The sequence below is a fragment of the Phalacrocorax carbo genome, chromosome 16 (genome assembly GCF_963921805.1).
Source record: "Phalacrocorax carbo chromosome 16, bPhaCar2.1, whole genome shotgun sequence".
In the NCBI taxonomy this organism is placed as follows: domain Eukaryota; kingdom Metazoa; phylum Chordata; class Aves; order Suliformes; family Phalacrocoracidae; genus Phalacrocorax; species Phalacrocorax carbo.
In genome coordinates, this window is record NC_087528.1 from 6,302,024 (window position 1) to 6,315,432 (window position 13,409).

General features: G+C 40.0%; 1 protein-coding gene and 1 long non-coding RNA gene across 5 annotated transcripts; one reads left to right on the top strand and one right to left on the bottom strand.

Annotated features, from left to right (window-relative positions):
- Positions 1-6,306: 6,306 nt before the first annotated feature.
- APOH (apolipoprotein H) lies at positions 6,307-13,370 on the top strand. Of its 3 annotated transcripts, none has more exons than XM_064467141.1 (8): positions 6,307-6,416; positions 7,571-7,747; positions 8,341-8,440; positions 9,788-9,864; positions 10,449-10,637; positions 11,244-11,423; positions 11,914-12,111; positions 12,971-13,370. In XM_064467141.1, the coding sequence occupies exons 1-8, from the start codon at positions 6,353-6,355 to the stop codon at positions 13,039-13,041; spliced, it is 1,056 nt and encodes a 351-aa protein (XP_064323211.1). In that variant the 5' UTR covers positions 6,307-6,352; the 3' UTR covers positions 13,042-13,370. The 3 variants fall into 3 exon arrangements, with proteins under 3 accessions (XP_064323211.1, XP_009509035.1, XP_064323212.1); XM_009510740.2 differs by having other exon boundaries at positions 8,344-8,440; XM_064467142.1 differs by lacking the exon at positions 7,571-7,747 and having other exon boundaries at positions 6,335-6,416.
- Positions 6,330-7,574, bottom strand: LOC135315959 (uncharacterized). Of its 2 annotated transcripts, none has more exons than XR_010375451.1 (2): positions 7,437-7,574; positions 6,330-6,473 (listed from the first exon to the last, which is right to left on the bottom strand). It is a non-coding gene; the product is annotated as an uncharacterized LOC135315959 (long non-coding RNA). The 2 variants fall into 2 exon arrangements; XR_010375450.1 differs by having other exon boundaries at positions 7,250-7,574.
- Positions 13,371-13,409: the final 39 nt, after the last annotated feature.

The following is a 13,409-nucleotide window of genomic DNA, read 5'->3' on the forward strand; positions in this document are numbered from 1 at the left end:
CTTTGTGTCTCCACGTGCACTGAAAAATCTCCATGTGCAATGAATAAAGGGAATCAACCTTTGATATTTGGGTTTTGTTATTTTTACATAAAATTACAAAATAAATGTAAAACTCCAGGAAAACACTGGCTAGATGATGATGCAGATTACAACATTAGAATAAAAAATTTTAGAGATATGCTACGTGGAGATTGTCAAAGCAGCTGAGTGGCCTTCTGGAAACCAAAAGAGATAGCTATGTTTTCCAAAGAACCCAATACACCAAATATTTACTTTAATAAAGTGAGCACTTTTAAAAGCATGGCCTTCGTTTAGTTGTCTAAATAGAATTTGAGCCCTTCTGAAAATCTGATTCCAGTTATTGATACTGGCCCCTTCAAAATCTGCTTCCTCTTAGAAAGGCTTTGCCCTGGATTTATTGCTGGAGACCAGAGGCTGCCGCAAAGTGAAATTAGTTTATTGATATCTCCCTACTCTCTAATGGTCCACGCTATAAAAGTATCATACTTTGTGGTACAAGATGAGTCTGTTAGCAGGATCCAGACGCAGAATAATGCGATGTCATGAGCACCAGACATAGGCCACATCAGCAGAGGTGTAGGAGGAAGCTTCAACAGGAGCATGATTTCCTAGCAAAATGTCTAGCGCAAGACAAACTCATCTTCCCTATTGCATTAGCCCTAAAATCACCCACTTGTGTTTAAATATTCAAGAACACTCTTAAAAATCAGCTTGTAAAGGTCAATGGCCTTCCCATGGATCCAACATTTTGTTAAATTTCCAGTCCTGAGACTACATTTTTAGCTTTTTCAGACTTGGCAGTCAACAGTGAAGTTGAGAATTTCCCCTTTTGGTGTAAATTTGCTAAGAATACCAGGTTAAAAATATATGAGGAAAAATTATAGTCAACTATTTATGTTGATTAATAAAGATTGGGAAAAAATCCTAACTTGTAATTTTGTTGGTTATATATAAATTGATTCATGTCACATATAAAAACATTGATAAAATCCCATTAAAAAGCCCCAAATGAAGCCAATGACAAGGGTCCGCCTGGCTTGTGAAGGGTTTGGCTTAGACCATAAGGGAGATCAGTATCCACTTTTTGATTACGCTGTGCAGGACCTGAATCACAAAGAAGGTAGATTTATTCATCTGGAACACTCTGGACTTCTGCCCAGAAAGAATTTGACAGATGATATCCATGGGTTAATAGAGATCACAGGATCTGTCTAGATTGAAGCTGTCAATTTATTAGGTGATACCAATGGACGCCTCCGACACAGCCAAAAAGCATCAATTCTAGGCCGCTTTTAGACACACGCACTTTTCGATGAAGTTTTTAATATGAATGAATATACCAAATGGCTGTGTGGTTATTGATCCCCTTATTTGTCATTTGGGAAAACCAAAGAAAGGCAGTAAATAAAGCTGGTGGTAGCTGGGATTTCTGATTGTATTATGGCAAGGCGCCAAGGGAGGCACAGGCAATTTAAGTGTGTTCTTGTTCACCCAGAGAAATCCTTTATCAGGAGAGATGAAGTCATCCTAGGATGAAAACTAGCAAGGATTGCTCTGCTGGATCACAGAGTGGTAAAATGCTAATGACATTTTTGATGTACTGGAAGTGTAAAGTGCATTCCTGCAGCAGCGCGCTTTCCTTGGAGAACTTGCATCAGATCCTGACCAGCTCTGAACTCTCTCCAGCTTGTAAACAAGATGACAACCTGAGGATGTATGTACATAAACAAGGCCAGACACTGCTCTCACAGAAATCTGTGGCATCCGGCTTAACACAAAGTGGAACAATAATGATGAAGGGAATTTTGAAAACTTTGTTTCAAGCTTGATGGGAGAAGAGAAACAGTTTGGCTTGAGCTTGGAGAGCACCCTGTCTTTTCTGACCTCTCTCTTACGATGGCTGCCTGGTTTCTTCCTTGAATGCAGTTGTGTGTCTCTACACCTGCGCTGAGGGAAAAGGCAAAAAGGTGGGACAGGACAAAAAAAGGATGAGAGTGTCTGTGGCTCCATGCCGTGCTTTTATGTTGACATCTCAAAAATTGTCCCTTGCAGGTCTGTTCACTGCAGATTCAAAGCCTCATAGAGAATAATTTGCCCCCAAGGCTTCATAATTTAACATTCCTGATGAAGACATTTAACACAGGATTTTTTAGACAGAGTTTTGACGAATTTATCAGAGGAACAGACTGTTTCACAATATTTGGGTCACAAAACTGTGAGAGAGATTCTCCGGATTTTCTGTGCAGGAAATGAGAAGAGGAAGAAGTAGCTTTAAAAAGCTCCCTGGTTTTGTACGCTCTGAGTTTAATATATGTGAAAACTAGACCACCTTCATGCCTCTGTGAGAGAATATAGGTCTGCTATCACCTGGAAAAATTCTGACTTCTCAGATTAATACAGGATTGGGTATTTTAATACTACACTTCCAGCAAACTGGTGGGTGCTTAAAACGATTTAAGGTCTGGGACTAAAGTGATAATTATTTCACTAACTTCAGAAAAACCATTGTGGAACATCAATGGTAACTATAACTGCAGTTTACCCCTGAAATATGCTACTAAGTGAAAATAATCTTTTTAAGAATGATATAGACACTGGTTAGTTTTCATGTCACCGAGACATTCTTTCAGGTCAATAGCAGTCACTGTGTGCTTACTTCCAACATCTCCAAACACATGAAATATAAATATTCACTCGAAAATAATTAACTGCAAATGGATCTTGGCTTCTGGCTGGCTAAATATTTTGCTGAAAATGAACATGTACACCTAAATTGCCTGTCCAGTTACATATTAAATATGAAGTGCAACCAATATTTAGGAATTAGGAATAGTTTATACTTTTCCAGAACTGAATGCAATTATTTTTCTTGAAAGCTAAAAATGACTCAGTTTACCACCTTGCTTTTAATTTCTTCTCTCTTCAGTGCGATGGAGCACTCACTTCAATATTGGATGTATTGACTAGAGGCGATAAAAATGCTTGTGCAGTGCATAAATGAACTTTGAACAAATATCAATAGAACTATCTTGGTGATATCGAAGGTCCATGATTGGATCCATGACTTAACGCCTGCTCCTGCAGAGGAACATGGATACATCCATTAGCCATCTAACCATCACCTCATCATACTCCAGAGAGAGGAATGGGTACACGTGGAAACCCAGTGAAACATAAGGAAGAGCATGAAGGAAGCTGGAATCTGAGTATCTTAGCCTTGCAGGAAAAGGATGAGATTGTTGGTCCGAGTACAGTCCCACGGCCAGCTTTCATGCCAGAGAGAGTGCCTCAGCAGGCGGGTGCTGGCACATAAGGGAGGGCTGCATTCAGGCTTCTCTTTAATATTCTACCTCAGTGTCCCTATTCAGTACATGCCTGTTGACTTGAGCAACATCTGCATTTTGAACTGTTTGTGTCGTGCATCTTCTGGTCGAAGAACCGTCATAAAATCTTGAGAATGGTGAGTAATGCAGACCCAACACTCACTGTCTGGAAGGACAGACTGCCAGGAAGACTGTGGCAGGATCAGAGGTGTGACATACCCGACGGTATCAGGAAAATTACAGCATCAACTAGAGAAGCAGACGGACAGATTAGAGGAAGGACATAAGGTCTGGCTCATTAGCTGGGGGAACTGTTAGCTTGCACTGACCTTCAGTCTGTCTAGTTCTTGCAAACTTTCTGCCTAATATTGCTAGGAGACACCAATTCCCGTCTGAAAGTCTTTGTCTACCTTTTATTGTCTTGGGTCCCGATTATCACAATGTCTTTTCCTATTGTCATGACAGCTCCAGCTGACCCCTGGTATCAGTGAATAATGCTGCTGCAGAGACTGTTTTTCATCATCATTTTTCTTTTAGCATCCCTTTAGTATTTTTTTCCTCCTTCCTTTCCATACGACATTTTTACCTTCACTTTTAAGGCCTTTGCTGGCTTTATCCTCTTACTCTCCCTTATTCCTTCCTGGAACCACTCTGATCAGCCAGTGAAGCCGGTCTCTACCATTTAATTGCCATCTTTTCAACGACGCACCCTTGATCTCTGCTAGGCTGCCCTTTATATTTTTATCTGGGCAACACCACTTCTGTGAAGCTGGTTCATTTACATCCCTCCTGCATATTCTCCTTTTAGGTAACGCTAGCACAAAACTGAGTAGCAATTAGATTGCTGTGATGCTGATATTCCACATATCGTGCTAGCCGATCTCATCTCAGGGTGCTTTTGCACTACTTTCTCCACTTGCAGCTACCATTTCTTTCCTTAGAAAATAATACTATCTGTGGTAGAGACCATCAGTCTGCTGTGTATTTATACGGTCACTAATGAAACAAAGTTCTGCTTCACGATTGGGTTCATAGGAACTACAATAATAAATAGCACATGTGCGAAAGGAGTGGGCTGGATCTGATGGAAAAGTCAGATGATATATATAATTACACACTATCACCAAATACAGAACGAACTAGGTTGGTTTGCTCGTGCTCTGGCAAGTGAATCCATACAATAATAGCCACATCTTCTCCAGTTACTGGGGAAGACACAGTTATTTGTAACATACATTCTAATGCTTCTTGTTGCACAGAAATAGGTTTTCAAAAAGAATCACAATATTGGCAGTTATTACGCAGTTCTGCGAAAAGCGTACTGAAATATTCATTCCTCTTTCAGTTTCACACGCAATTATTCAGTTTTACTTTCAATTTTAAAAGCAGTAAAGTTATCACACACAAAACCTATGGAAAAATTAACGTGCATATAATTTAAGCCAATTTTTTTCCCCTCTTCTTAAAGTAGTATAGAAAACTTTTCAGTTCCTGTTTATATCTGTGCGGTACATTCTGCCATCTGCCGAGCACAGTGAGAAATGCTCATATGGTCAACATTGAAATGGATAAAATCGTGCCCATCTACCCCTGTGCTATTTTAAACACAGAAAAGAATGTAATCAAAATAGCAGGCAGATCTAAGGAAGGATTTAAACCAGAGGCAAGAAAGTTCATTACAGCATTGCCGTGTGTTGGGAAGGGAAAAGATACTTGTGAAATTTTGCAGAGAAAGAGAAGAGAATCAGACTGTGACAAATGGAAAAATAATCAGATGTAAATACAGAAAATGAAGTAAATTTTTTTCTGTTGATTTAGCACTGGTACTTTGCCCTTTGGCGCTGTGTATTTGGTAAATATTTTGAGTAGGACATTCATACCATTTTCTTTCTGAGAAGAATAGCATGTTCCTAATTGTTTAATGTTGTGGCAAAAATTTGTGTTTTAAATGCAAACAGAGAAACTTTATAAAACAAAAATAAACAAACTATTTAAGTTCACAACAGTAAGAGTTTGACATAACCTAGCTTCTCGTTAGAGCTTCAAATGTCCCCCACTCCCCCTCACAGGCTGTGAGTCAGCAGGGAAGGAGGATACTTAGATTAGAAACACCAAAGTGTGGAACAATGATTACACAAATGTTATTTCGGTTGCATTTCAGATGCTCCTGCAGTTCAAATCAGCTAAATTAGGAGAACTGCAGTGATTAGAACCTCAGCTGATATCTGTGGAGTTTTGACCTGATGACCCCAAATCATAGCACCAAAACAAGTTTTCATACCGCCCAAAAATATCATTTAAGTTTGACCCCCTTGTCACAGATAAGCACAGTGTAGAAGTTTATTTAACTTTTCCCACAGTGCAGGCATTGTGGGCCCTGCCTCTGCTGCTTTTAGTTATCTGTTAATTGAAAGACACTTATTGATGACATGAATCTGATCAAACAGGCCTCTAAAGCCTGAATTTCAGGACAGATCATCAACCAGTATAAAGTAGCAGAAAGCCGGTATCATCACTGGAGGCATATGACAATATCAGTGTTACTCCAACACTAATCATTTTGCCTTAAAAAGATTTTGTTATAACTCTGAGGACTCTGGTACATAGAAAAGTACACGCTCAAGTGATAAACGAAAGCTTCTTCGTGACAGTTCTATTATTTGATCTGATATCATATTCCAAACATCCTCACCCTCTAAAGATGCTGAGAAGATAATACTGTTTTTTCAAAACCATCGGTCCCAACAGGAGATGCTCTGCAGAAACAACTGGAGAGGAGACGTTTTCAGCAGAGATCGCTCTTTGAATTCCTGCATTATGTACGAACACAACATGTGATGATTGTTTCATCCTTTATTACATGCAGCACAAGGAACCTTTTATCTTCTGTTTACTAGGATAGGAATAAATACAAAGAGTTAATATGTAACCATCCTTTTGTGGTTGCCTTTATTTTTAAGAGAAGAAACACTGGACCGAGGGTCATTTGGGCTTGTGGACTGGCGGCAATGTACTCCCTGGCACTGGTTGCGTGCGTAGTTGCTCTGAGCCACTGTGCTCTTGCAGCGAAAGGTAAGCGTCTTCCACTTTCTAACGGCCAATGCTATCCTGAAGTGTGAACGAGGAAAGCTGTAGAAAGCAAGAGGATTTAAAAACCTTCAGACAATTCTGGTCAACTGTTCTGAAGGGGAGTTTTCTCTGAAATCTATTTCCTCTCTTTTTCCCTTCCGTTCCTTCCTCTGTCTCTTCCTATGGTGAGGTCAATTGCTGTATACAAAAGTATAACATGGAGGAAAACAGAAGAAATATTGACAGAAGTTGTGGAAACCAGGCTGCCTGCATGCTGGGGGCATTGCGTGTGCCAGGAGTTAACCTCGCTCCTTCCCTCTGCCCAGCTCCCTGCTTATCTCGCTTTCCCCTCTGCTGCAGGGGCTGCCTGGCACAGCCCCTGCCTTGCTTTTGCCCCTCTTTCCCCCACACCAAGGGCTCTGGGCACTCTTCCACGTACTGCCTCCCTCCGTTTGCTATGCCCTTCTACAGGACGAGCTCTGTGTTCCTCTGTCCTCACCCCACAATTCCAGCAGGAGCCTCTCGCCATGTCCTTTGCAGGAGCACAGTCTGCACCCCCCATTCCTCCCTGGCTGCTCCCCTCCTGTTCTCACTCTCCGGGTGACAAGTTGTTCACACTGTCAACACGTTAAAGCTGTTTTGGAATCAGAAATGTCTCATGTAACAGAGCGTTTGCCCCACAGAACAGAAAATCTGGGGAAGCCACAGAAAAATATTATTTTAAAAAAAGAAAAGCTCATTTCAGGCTGACCCCACCAAACTAATATGGATTAAAAATCAAATGCGTTCATTTGCCTCTAAGTCCTTCTCACCCTCATTTGTCCAAAATAATTTACCATAATTGACTCGCTTTGCAGAATACCTTCATAAATCCATTCTGAAGCTAAAGCAAATTTTAGTAAAAAAAAGTGACACAAAATCGAACTGGGGCCGCTGATAGAGCTGCCGAGGAGAAGAGGAAGAACACCTTTTTTTCTGGCTAATAGTTATAGCAGCCACCAGCTGCCTCAGGAAGTTACGTACCTATAGATTACGAAAGGACCGTTTAGCTCAGTGCAGGAACACACTATAGTTGATGATAATACAGAAACAGCTGAGCAATAAACCAAACTCCAACTTTTTGCCCAATTTCTTGTAAAGTGTCTCCTTTCCTCCAGTTTGTCCCAGGCCACCAGAAGTGCTGTTTGCCACAGTTGATGTAAACAAAAGTGTGTATGACGTGGGTGAGGAAATAGAGTATACCTGTAGGCCTGGGTTCGTCCCCAATAACGGCCAAAGGAAGTACACCTGCCTCCCGACTGGCAAGTGGCCTCTCAATACGCTGTTATGCCTACGTAAGTAAACAAAGTAAATCCTACCCCTAGATTTTACGCCATCTCGCTGACAAGCCATGCGTTGACCTGAAAGGATATTTTGTAGTCCCCGTGATTAATCTGATATATTTAAACTGATACACTTCTGTTTTCTGACTGTTCTTTCCTTACTTGTCGGAAGACAGCTGGGTGTGGGGAAGAAGAGGGGCAAGTAACAGGGGAAGGATCTTCCCATACATGTCCCATGCTTTTCCCTAAGCCTCTGCTCCCAGGTGGTGATGGAGATTGGACCTGGACAAGACAAACCTTAATCTGACCCAGCCCAGCAGTGCTTATGCTCTAATGACACAAACTGCTTGATAACACCTGCATTTATTTTATCCCTCTTTCTTAATTTTTATCATTTTATTGCATAGAAGTTATTTTCCTCAGACAATCAAGTGTTAAAAATTATTTAATTATAAAAACTTTGAAACGACTACATTTTGATAGAAATGGAGAATAGCTAGATTTATGAACGAATGACACCAGGACCCCTTTAAGATCAGCTCGTTTCCCTTATCCTAGCTTCATGTCTCCTGAAATAATACTATCATTTTTTTATGTTTAATTAGCAGCAAAGAGATGTCCCAGTCCTGGACCCTTGCAACATGGAAAAATTGATTTTATAGACCTCCACTATCAGAGTTCTATAAGTTTTTCATGTGAACCAGGGTAAGCATTCCCTTCCTCATGCTCTTAAATAAATAACCTAAACCACAATATTACTTTCTAGCATCACCTGCTGCAGTATTGCAAGCCAGGGACCTTAGAAAAGTGTACATAAAAGCCCACCTCCACTTCAGAAACTAAAAAACAATTGCATATCGTGATCCTCCTGTTCAGTCTTGGCTATAATGTCCCAGAGCTTTGCTACTCCAAAGCAATGTCTTACAGATATGAAAACCATCAGAATAGTGGAGATTTTATGTAAAGATTTATTCCAGACTGCTTTCCCCGGCTTTTTAAATCCTCTTATTACATCATGAGATGAAATCCTACAGCAGAGAGAAGATAATCTCCATCTAAGTTGGCATGCTGTTAGGCTCTGGAGACTGAAAAATTTGTTTCTATGCCTTTCTGAGCTCAGTAAATGCAAACATGAGGTTAATCCTAATTTGGTCCCTGGAGCAAACACTTTCACTCAAGGCTACTTGCCAGCTTTAGAAATGAGAATGCATTTAAAGAAAAAGAGTTACGGTAAATGCAAGGAAATATTTTATAGTAATGTACAGTTCATTTTACTTGGGTAATTAATGAATAAACAGTACTTACCTGGCAAGGTCATAGGTGAGACGTAGCCTCGATCTCACTGAAGAGTGTCAACAGCCTCAGACACCTTCTTCTGCAAAATCAGAGCAAGATAAGAATAAATAAATTTGACTATGACACCAAATGTAGCAATGGGACTTGATTTAATTTTGCTAATTATAATTTACTAGTTTTCAGCTGTGTGATATTGAAATGATAGATACACGATGAACAGTTCTTTAAAACTCAGAGTAAGTGCTAATAATATAAGTACAGAGGACGGGAGAAAAGCATTTAGAGTGCATATGGAAAGTAAATTGGGCTATCTGGCATTAAAATAAAATAATGCACCTCAGTGACTTTAGTTCTAAAGAGTGCTGAGTTCTTTGCAATAGTTTGATCCTAATTGCACCAATTAGCTTGGAACTCCTCCCAGGAGCAATCACAGATCAATGCTCACTACTTACACATATCCACAGCATTAATCACTTGTAGAAATTAATACATAAGATAGAATATACAGTCGAAACGGCAAAATATCTTGTTGCATTAAGCCTTTTGTCTGGATACCTGCAGTACTCAAATACCGAAAACTTTTTGTATTTGAATCAAAATTTCCTTTGAGGTCAGTAAGTGCTAGAACTAGAGAAGGATTTCAGAACTGGACTCTTGAGTCTGTTTATGAGAAATGGTAATCTTTCTTGCAAAGAACAACTTGATTCTTCTCCGTGTTCATTAAGCTTTCTCATAGCCAGCTCTTTTTGTTTTCAGTTACAACCTTGTGGGGACAAGAACCAGCCAATGCATGGCAGATGGGAAGTGGAGTGGAACTCTTCCACAGTGTCAACGTATGTGTTTAATGACCAAAAACCTACTCTATCCTTGTTCTTATTACAGAATGGGTCCTTCATGTTGCTCAGAATTACATAGACTTTTATTTAGAGGCCTTCTGTAGTGCTCTGCTGAATACAGTTAGGAAAATCAAGAACCCTCTATATTTTGTTTTAGATGTATGGATTCTAGTTTTAGAGAAATAGAGTTTAAAGGTCTGTACAAAAGGCCAGGATCAGGGATGCTATTTACAGCTGAAGGTTAAGATGCTTATGCACTCAAATTCATTCTCCCTGTGTATAAAAAGAGGATATTGTCATGCCTTTGCAACTGTTATACGTGTTTTTCCTATAACCTGGCCTGCATAAGCACTTTACTGAAAAAGCAATATACTGCATAATATTGTCTGAAAAATACAGCAGAAATCATGAAGTACATACTCTGCAGTTCCTGAGACTTTTATTCTGAACTATTTGTTTTGTTAGCCACGCTTCTGTAAGGGACAGCGTGGGTTAATTTGGTTATAAGCATGCTGCTCCTGTGATTCTAATAATAATTAGATCTTTAAGCTTTCATTTCTCTGAATGCTCCGCTTTTCTAGCGGTGACTTGTGCACCTCCCTCACTTCCCGAATTTGGAGTCCTTTCTTACCGTCGGTTAAAACCTGGAAACATTTCTAATTTCCTGGACACAATTACTTTTGAATGTGTGCCTCCTCTCGCACTTATTGGGAACGAGACGGCTACCTGCACGGCCAACGGGAACTGGAGCAGCATTCCAGAGTGCAAGGGTAAGTAACTTACTTTTATCAACACCTAAAAATATTCCTTAGAATTGTATATGTGAAACTACACGAACAACCTTAATAATATTTTTTTTTAACAATTGCTATTGCAAACATGCAGTATAATTATTCTGAAAGTTAGACTCGTGAATGCAAGCTGATGGCTAACAACATCGCATGCGACGTGGGATTGACAAAATATTTGCTGCAGGTGTGAAGGTTATATAAACAAAACCTGCTAAACGTAGTTCACAGTGGGGAATCAGAGCCTGGCCTCCAGAGCACAGTGGACATTTTATTCTACCAAGTGCTAGGATTAATGTAAGAAATAGAAACCCTCATGCATAGTCTTAAGCACTTCACTGGTTTCAGAGAAATTTTGCCACATTTAAGTAGTTTTTGGATATAAACACAGATTGCAATAGATATGGATTAAAACAAGTAATAGTTATTTATTGTGTTTTTTTTAAAACTATCTTTCCTCTAGCTGTGTCTTCCTGTGCAAGAGGCTGAAATGAACCACCATGAAAGTTTAATGTATTTTTTGACATATATTTTGAAGTCTTTTGAACCACACATTGAAAAAGCCTTGGTTTTGTTTTTGTACTGCAGTTGTCACATGCCCCACTCCAACAGGAATAGAAAATGGATTCATAGAGTTTGCTGTTCGTAGAACATATCACTATAACGAGAGCGTCAGCTTTGGCTGCCAGTCCAGCTACGTGCTGGACGGACCTAAGCATTCCCGATGTGAGAAGACTGGAAACTGGTCCACAAAGCCATCCTGTAAAGGTATGCTACCTTTTAGAAACCATACGCTTTCTTTTAGAAACTGAATTTTCCTAAAAGACCACTGTTCATGAGCTATTATACCTTTGTGCAAGAGCTGTCCTCAAAAGAATACCGAAACAGTGATTTCAAGGCCCTGATAATCTAAGATCACTCCCAGCACTGAACGTTGTATGACATGATGTATTTGAATTGACTTCAATAATCAGCCACAAACCTTTATTCATCTAAGTATTTCCTCTCCTCTTCATATTTAATATAATTAGAAATTTTACTGAGGCTCGCTTTCACGGGAAACTTTTGATACTGTACTTAGGGGTCTGAATTTCTTCAGCATTGTAATACCAGCAGAAGTATTATGTATGTGTGGGACACATTGTTTTTCATTCCCACATGTCAACTGTACAGATTTCTGGTGGGATCTAATCACCCACTTTTCAAAATAAAGTCCTACTTATCCTTACGTGTTGCTCATAACTGGATGGTTTTCCAGGACCGTGCAAAATACCAGCTAAGAAAGCTGTAGTGCTGTACAACGGCGAGAAGAAAAGTGTTCAGAAAGACCTTAAGGAAGGCATTCAGCACGGTGAAACCGTATCCTTCTTCTGCAAGAACAAAGAAAAATCCTGTGCCTATACTGTAGCTGTTCCATGTGTGGATGGCAACCTCACTCTCCCCGCCTGTTTCAAAGGTACATGCTAGGCTAATCATGAAACAGCTTCTGTTGGTGGAATAACAAGTACTTTAGTGTGGGGGCAACATCATAATTCACCTCTGAGCCCTATTTGACTGGCTAGTTCATCTGCCTTGCACTAAACTTATTGGGTATTTAGAAAGAAATGGCCTGAGAGGAGGAGAGAATGCACAGCGAGACTTTTCTTTTGGATATGTCAGAGCTCTGCTTTAATCCCTGTTCTGTTCTTAAAAGGTGTTATTTAGAGGTGGCCTAGCCCAAACAAAAGGTCATATGTGAAGTATTCCAGGATTTCATGAATCCTTGGATCCTTGATCCTTGGATCAATCCTTCTACAGGGGAAAAGAGCCTGAACACTTCTGCAGCCTTGAGAACCCGACGTATTCACCCCCATGCGGTGAATCGCTCCCACGTTATGCTGATAGGTAATGTGCTGGTTCTGACTTTGGACCAAAAGCCTTGAAAAGCAGCTGACAGCTGTAGTGAGGAGTTGATGCTGGAGGAACTTGTCCACAGGCACACAGGTTTTCAGAACAGACAGACTAAACACTGAAGTTTGTTAGCAAGGGGAAATGCTTTGCATTTGTTTTATCAATATCCCTTCCATAGAATATTTCTTTCTTTTCATTTGTAAGTGAAGGAAAAAACACAGCCTACGCATGATGAGAACACCTTTCCTCACATTTGGCTTGGGTTCTGATGGATGTAGCTTAGCTTTCATCAGAATAGAAATTAAAACAGTGTATTTCTTCTAGGGGTTCTACTATGATGCAAAGACTGATTGCTCACCTAGCAAGGTCCGTGAGACATAATGAATTCAAGAATTTAATCCAAGTTCTTTACTTGTTTTCAACAGAACGTGGCTTTTTTTCAAGCCTTGTGAAGAAGGACCCATCCGACATGAAACCATGTGAAGATCAGGCATGAATCAGAGAAGTGATACAGTACTAAATCCTGGTCTTACTGAGACAAAACATTACATATGGGAGGAAAACTTCGGTTCTGTGAGTGTAAATTTGCAGGCGAGCTCCAGATTCTCTGCAAACATGGTCTCAGCTGTTTTCCCAACCACCATCCCTAGCAGCCTCTTTCACAAGCTGTGACACATTATTTCAGCCATTAACTTTCATTCTCTTTTCTCTGCCTTCTTCAAAATCCCCACAATACTGCTTCTCTTTCCATATTCCCAACACTTACGCAACTGTAAATGACTTTCTCAATAGCAGTCCCTTTACAATAAAGTAATTTTCAGCCAATAGCGTGTTCTTATTTCATATTACCTAATCGTCAATCAA